This window comes from Rhinichthys klamathensis, unplaced genomic scaffold (assembly GCF_029890125.1).
Source record: "Rhinichthys klamathensis goyatoka isolate OS25496 unplaced genomic scaffold, OSU_Roscu_1.1 h1tg000016l_1, whole genome shotgun sequence".
Classification (NCBI taxonomy): domain Eukaryota; kingdom Metazoa; phylum Chordata; class Actinopteri; order Cypriniformes; family Leuciscidae; genus Rhinichthys; species Rhinichthys klamathensis.
The window spans coordinates 17,501-25,000 of NW_026606568.1; the positions used below are offsets into that span (position 1 = coordinate 17,501).

A 7,500-nucleotide genomic window follows, 5' to 3' on the forward strand; every position below is an offset into this window, starting at 1 on the left:
TCATCATCCCCACACACACACACACACACTCATCGTCTGGATTGGGTAGTTCGGGTGTGGTTTTATAGACCACGGTTTTTTATAACCCATGTTTAGTGTGTGGGACTCAAACCCATGTTGAGTGTGTGGGACTCAAACCCTTGTTTAGTGTGTGGGACTCAAACCCATGTTGTGTGTGTGGGACTCAAACCCATGTTGAGTGTGTGGGACTCAAACCCTTGTTTAGTGTGTGGGACTCAAACCCATGTTTAGTGTGTGGGACTCAAACCCATGTTGTGTGTGTGTGGGACTCAAACCCATGTTGTGTGTGTGGGACTCAAACCCGTGTGTGTGTGTGGGACTCAAACCCATGTTTAGTGTGTGTGGGACTCAAACCCATGTTTAGTGTGTGTGGGACTCAAACCCATGTTTAGTGTGTGTGGGACTCAAACCTGTGTGTGTGTGTGGGACTCAAACCTGTGTGTGTGTGTGGGACTCAAACCCATGTTTAGTGTGTGGGACTCAAACCCATGTTTAGTGTGTGTGGGACTCAAACCCATGTTTAGTGTGTGGGACTCAAACCTGTGTGTGTGTGTGGGACTCAAACCTGTGTGTGTGTGTGGGACTCAAACCCATGTTTAGTGTGTGGGACTCAAACCCGTGTGTGTGTGTGGGACTCAAACCTGTGTGTGTGTGTGGGACTCAAACCCATGTTTAGTGTGTGGGACTCAAACCCGTGTGTGTGTGTGGGACTCAAACCCGTGTGTGTGTGTGGGACTCAAACCCGTGTGTGTGTGTGTGGGACTCAAACCCATGTTTAATGTGTGGGACTCAAACCCGTGTGTGTGGTGTTGCGAGCATCAGGATCTGCAGTAGCAACTAATCAGTCACTTGGGATTATTCAGTTCCTCCTGGTCATGTTTCAGTCACAGTGAAACAGCAGAAACTCTGAGGTATTTGAGCACGTTTGCCGTTATCACTGAAGGAATAATAGAGTCTTTCCTGCTTCCTCCTTTAGTTAGTTATAAAGAACCTGGAATATTCCTGGAGTTTATATCTGTGTTTGTGTTTCAAGGACTTTAGTGTGATTCATGTCTGTGTGGTTTATAGTGTGTGTTTGTGCTGTTGAGCAAGAGACTCATACATTGTGTTTAAATGAGCTGTGGTTTACACAAATTACTGTCTGGTTTCATTTACTCTGTCCATCTGCGTGTGTGTGTGTGTGTGTGTGTAAGAGTTTCTCTGTCTGTGTGTGTGTGTGTGTGTGTGTGTGTGTGTGTCTGTGTGTGTGTCTCTGTGTGTAAGAGTTTCTCTGTCTGTGTGTGTGTGTGTGTGTGTGTGTCTGTGTGTAAGAGTTTCTCTGTCTGTGTGTGTGTCTCTGTGTGTGTGTGTGTCTCTGTGTGTGTGTGTGTCTGTGTGTGTGTCTGTGTGTGAGTTTCTGTGTGTGTGTGTGTGAATGTGAGTGTATGTGAGTGTTTGTCTCTCTCTCTCTCTCTCTCTCTCTCTCTCTCTCTCTCTCTCTCTCTCTCTCTCTCTCTCTCTCTCTCTGTGTCTCTCTCTCTCTCTCTCTCTGTGTCTCTCTCTCTGTGTGTGTATATGTGTGTGTGTGTGTGTGTGTGTGTGTGTGTGTGTGTGTGTGTGTGTGTGTGAGAGAGTGTTTCCCTGTGTGTGTGTGTGTGTGTGTGTGTGTGTGTGTGTGTGTGTGTGTGTGTGTGTGTCCTGCTGTGATTGTGGAGGCTGATTTTCAGCTGTCCAAACATCCTCTCACTTTACACAATCACTGAGGAATCACTCATTCTTTTAAAAGTACTTTTTAATATTATTTATTTTTAATATTAAATAAAAAAATTATTATAATATTATCTATATTAATAAATATATATATATATATTGATAATATATATTCTTATATTCATAATGTATATATTAAAAGTTTTAATAATTATAATAAGAAACTATAGATTGTATAATAATAAATTAAATTAAAAGAAAAAGAAAATAAATAAAATAATATAAATTCAAAATAAGTCATAAAAAAAACCTGTAGTTTAGTTTTATTTTTTTAATATAAAACAGATTTTTTTTTTTTTAAAGTACTTGTTTTGTTATTTATATATTGTTTTAAAATATTGTGTTTTTTAATTAGATAATATGAATGTTGTTTGTGTAACAAATTCACCAGTGTCTCCCACGAGAGTTCAGTGTCAGTGTTCTCTCCCGTATCCACTCGCCTGATCCCGGTCGTTTCCTGCAGTAAAACATGCTGGATATTTTAGTCTATTAATGTGCTGAAGTGCAGCATTTAGTGTTCACACTCATAATCATTATGTGACTCTGACACACACACACACACACACACACACACATCCATGATGATCATGTCATGTCACTGTCTGATCGGTTCTGTTTGTAGTTCACACTCATAGATCCCATTTTCACGTTCTCAGAAACCTCTGACTTCATTGTGACTCTGACACACACACACACACACGTCCTCACTGGGGTTCTCTCTCTCTCCGCAGGCGCTGTGCATCAACGTTCAGTCCAGCGATGTGTGTGAGACGCTGGCTCTGGTGTTCTGCGGCGCTGATGTGAGCTGTGACACCGGTGACCCCGAGCTGACCTCTCCGATCGCCCTCGCACAACACCACTCACAGACCCTGCAGGTGGAGTTCCTGAGCCAGAACCGACACACAGGTGCGCCACACACACACACACACACACACACACACACACACACACACACACACACACACACACTCACAGAAACACATTTTAACTATTTATTTGAGTCCACTTAAAAGAAATGATTTACAGGGACACAAATACTATAGATGCAGTCAAATGCATGCACATAATCATGGACAAGCGGCATACAGCAGATCTTCACAGTATTTAGCATCACTCAGTTGTTATGGATACAGTAGCACCGTCTCCGCCAGATATGACGTCTGCCTATAATAGCAGACAGAGCGCAGTGCTTTGCTAGCCGTTTAGCCCTCTTTTTGGGCATCCCTAGTTGTTGAAGCCCCCTTACAACCAGCCTGTGTGTGTGTGTGTCCTAAGCTGCCAAATATGAGCACAAGAAGTCGGCTCTGATAACCTAGTAGAGATGCGCGGTTGGCGGTTATAGCCGCGGACTCCGCGGATAAACCGCGGATCGGGCGGATGACGTGACGAAAATTTAAAAAAAAATTAAATTCGGGCGGGTGGCGGGCGGTTTCTAGTCTCGCGGCTGTCATCAGCAGCGCCTTGTATCAGCGGATGGCGGGCGGGTGGCGGGCGGTTTCTAGTCTCGCGGCTGTCATCAGCAGCGCCTTGTATCAGCGGATGGCGGGCGGGTGGCGGGCGGTTTCTAGTCTCGCGGCTGTCATCAGCAGCGCCTTGTATCAGCGGATGGCGGGCGGGTGCGGTTTTGAAAATTGGTCAAAAACGTTGGTGCGGATGGATGGCGGACGGATGATGAGTTTTGTGATGCGGTTGCGGATGAAATAATAGCCCATCCGCGCATCTCTATAACCTAGTTCTGAGATGATGTTTAGAAGTGGTTGATATTTAATCATCTTAGTCATAAAGGCTTCTTCCATACTAGAGTCAAAGGTACATGCAACCTCCACAACGGACACCTCGCTGATCTCCTCATTAATCACAACAATATCTGGTGTATTTGCAAGCAGATGAGAAAAGGTTTCAGGGCTATTACACTTCTGAAACATAGATGATTTTACACACGAATTTTTGTACATTTTTACAGCAGATGAGAAATGGCTTGATATGTCCTTCACTATAAGATCCACTATTCTGTCGTGGCGTGCGATGTACACTCCTTTATAGGCATGGCAGCCATTCAAGATGTGTGGCAGTGTTTCAGTGATCTGTTCTGACGTGTGATGCAAACAGTGAGGTACCTGAGCTGTAGGAAACCAGATAGAAAGATTGAGTCTGGTTGGAAGAACTTGTAGTCTGGCCTTTACTGTGAAAATGATAATGTCCTCACTGAGTGCAGTATTCTTAAAAAATGAGTGAGAAACAGAGTGATCAGCGGAGGAGAGACACGCAAGTTTCCCCTGAAGGTTCAGGCCTGTCCAGTGTTGTTTCTGCAGATGTTGATGTAGGTCCAGGAGAGTTGTCCGGGCCCCTGTGGATGTTAGGGTGTAGCTGTGACCATCGTATGTGGCTGTGGCCCTGACAGAGGTCACGGGGTCCAGGAGAGTTGGCCGGGCCCCTGTGGATGTTAGGGTGTAGCTGTGACCATCGTATGTGGCTGTGGCCCTGACAGAGGTCACGGGGTCAGGAGAGTTGGCCGGCCCCTGTGGGTGTTAGGGTGTAGCTGTGACCATCGTATGTGGCTGTGGCCCTGACAGAGGTCACGGGGTCAGGAGAGTTGGCCGGGCCCCTGTGGATGTTAGGGTGTAGCTGTGACCATCGTATGTGGCTGTGGCCCTGACAGAGGTCACGGGGTCAGGAGATTTGGCCGGGCCCCTGTGGATGTTAGGGTGTAGCTGTGACCATCGTATGTGGCTGTGGCCCTGACAGAGGTCACGGGGTCAGGAGAGTTGGCCGGGCCCCTGTGGATGTTAGGGTGTAGGTGTGACCATCGTATGTGGCTGTGGCCCTGACAGAGGTCACGGGGTCAGGAGAGTTGGCCGGGCCCCTGTGGATGTTAGGGTGTAGCTGTGACCATCGTATGTGGCTGTGGCCCTGACAGAGGTCACGGGGTCAGGAGAGTTGGCCGGGCCCCTGTGGATGTTAGGGTGTAGCTGTGACCCCCGTATGTGGCTGTGGCCCTGACAGAGGTCACGGGGTCAGGAGAGTTGGCCGGGCCCTGTGGGTGTTAGGGTGTAGCTGTGACCCCCGTATGTGGCTGTGGCCCTGACAGAGGTCACGGGGTCAGGAGAGTTGGCCGGGCCCCTGTGGATGTTAGGGTGTAGCTGTGACCATCGTATGTGGCTGTGGCCCTGACAGAGGTCAGGGGGTCAGGAGAGTTGGCCGGCCCCTGTGGGTGTTAGGGTGTAGCTGTGACCATCGTATGTGGCTGTGGCCCTGACAGAGGTCACGGGGTCAGGAGAGTTGGCCGGGCCCCTGTGGATGTTAGGGTGTAGCTGTGACCATCGTATGTGGCTGTGGCCCTGACAGAGGTCACGGGGTCAGGAGATTTGGCCGGGCCCCTGTGGATGTTAGGGTGTAGCTGTGACCATCGTATGTGGCTGTGGCCCTGACAGAGGTCACGGGGTCAGGAGAGTTGGCCGGGCCCCTGTGGATGTTAGGGTGTAGCTGTGACCATCGTATGTGGCTGTGGCCCTGACAGAGGTCACGGGGTCAGGAGAGTTGGCCGGGCCCCTGTGGATGTTAGGGTGTAGCTGTGACCCCCGTATGTGGCTGTGGCCCTGACAGAGGTCACGGGGTCAGGAGAGTTGGCCGGGCCCCTGTGGATGTTAGGGTGTAGCTGTGACCATCGTATGTGGCTGTGGCCCTGACAGAGGTCAGGGGGTCAGGAGAGTTGGCCGGGCCCCTGTGGATGTTAGGGTGTAGCTGTGACCCCCGTATGTGGCTGTGGCCCTGACAGAGGTCACGGGGTCAGGAGATTTGGCCGGGCCCCTGTGGATGTTAGGGTGTAGCTGTGACCATCGTATGTGGCTGTGGCCCTGACAGAGGTCACGGGGTCAGGAGAGTTGGCCGGGCCCCTGTGGATGTTAGGGTGTAGCTGTGACCATCGTATGTGGCTGTGGCCCTGACAGAGGTCACGGGGTCAGGAGAGTTGGCCGGGCCCCTGTGGATGTTAGGGTGTAGCTGTGACCATCGTATGTGGCTGTGGCCCTGACAGAGGTCACGGGGTCAGGAGAGTTGGCCGGGCCCCTGTGGATGTTAGGGTGTAGCTGTGACCATCGTATGTGGCTGTGGCCCTGACAGAGGTCACGGGGTCAGGAGAGTTGGCCGGGCCCCTGTGGATGTTAGGGTGTAGCTGTGACCATCGTATGTGGCTGTGGCCCTGACAGAGGTCAGGGGGTCAGGAGAGTTGGCCGGGCCCCTGTGGATGTTAGGGTGTAGCTGTGACCCCCGTATGTGGCAGTGGCCCTGACAGAGGTCACGGGGTCAGGAGAGTTGGCCGGGCCCCTGTGGATGTTAGGGTGTAGCTGTGACCATCGTATGTGGCTGTGGCCCTGACAGAGGTCACGGGGTCAGGAGAGTTGGCCGGGCCCCTGTGGATGTTAGGGTGTAGCTGTGACCATCGTATGTGGCTGTGGCCCTGACAGAGGTCACGGGGTCAGGAGAGTTGGCCGGGCCCCTGTGGATGTTAGGGTGTAGCTGTGACCCCCGTATGTGGCTGTGGCCCTGACAGAGGTCACGGGGTCAGGAGATTTGGCCGGGCCCCTGTGGATGTTAGGGTGTAGCTGTGACCCCCGTATGTGGCTGTGGCCCTGACAGAGGTCACGGGGTCAGGAGATTTGGCCGGGCCCCTGTGGATGTTAGGGTGTAGCTGTGACCCCCGTATGTGGCTGTGGCCCTGACAGAGGTCACGGGGTCAGGAGAGTTGGCCGGGCCCCTGTGGATGTTAGGGTGTAGCTGTGACCCCCGTATGTGGCTGTGGCCCTGACAGAGGTCAGGGGGTCAGTGATGATGTCCTCGGAGACCCTCACAATCCCAGAGTCAGACCGCACACACTCCAGTGCGGACACAGAGGTCGTTCAGGTCCGGCCAGTCTGACCAGACGCCAAAGCCGGCAGACTGGGTGTCAAGTTTCCCGCTGGATTTTCTCTTAAAGCCAAGGAAGTGTGTCTCTGACTCTCTGGCCAGCGGCACCTTGCGTCTCCGGAGGTCCAGGAACAGGGAGGATCGGGCCAGCTCTCTCACTTCCTTGTCATCATTATTCAGCATGTTCAGAAGATGGGAAATACGCATGCTGGTATAAATCCAGATCATGTTTGGTACCCCCAACCCTCCTTCCCATTGGGGGTGAAAAATAATATCACGGGTACTATGCGTGTTCAGTTCAAACCATTTTCGCACTAATCTCACTGTCTTGTTATTCATTTCACTCAGCACTTTCTGTTGGATATGAACGTTGGAGAATAGATGTTGTACTTTAGACAGCGCCACCTGTCTAATAGCCTCTAACATCATAGTCAGTGGCAGAGGGCATTTGTCAATCAAATCCAGCCTAGATGTAAATTCTGACAAAATTATGCTTACTTGCTCCTTCCATTCTCCTGCTATGTTAATTTAATGTCCAAGATAAGTGTATGTCTCATGAAGAGAATATACACGTACAGGTTTTGTTGCTACTGTAAACACTGGGCATTTATCAGTTTTTGAACGGTACCACCTGTTCCCTCCACTTCTCCTCTCGTACAGAACAGCACATTTAGTGTCGTTGATCTCCAAGACTCGTGCTTAAAATCATCTATCCCTGTTTTCAGGCAAAATACATGCTCATTCATACCTTGTCTATTGATGTACGCCTTTTGTTTAGTGGATAGGATGTCGGCTTCCACCAACCAAGGGAGAACTCTAGCCAGTATG

General features: G+C 50.3%; 1 protein-coding gene across 2 annotated transcripts in view; it reads left to right on the forward strand.

Annotated features, from left to right (window-relative positions):
• Positions 1–7,500, forward strand: part of LOC130069900 (arf-GAP with Rho-GAP domain, ANK repeat and PH domain-containing protein 1-like) — a 47,641-nt gene that overhangs the window by 14,120 nt on the left and 26,021 nt on the right. For both annotated transcript variants that reach the window (XM_056234076.1, XM_056234087.1), the window contains exon 11: positions 2,502–2,676. In XM_056234076.1, coding sequence (XP_056090051.1) covers positions 2,502–2,676 — 175 coding nt within the window. The remainder of the gene's footprint in view (positions 1–2,501; positions 2,677–7,500) is intronic.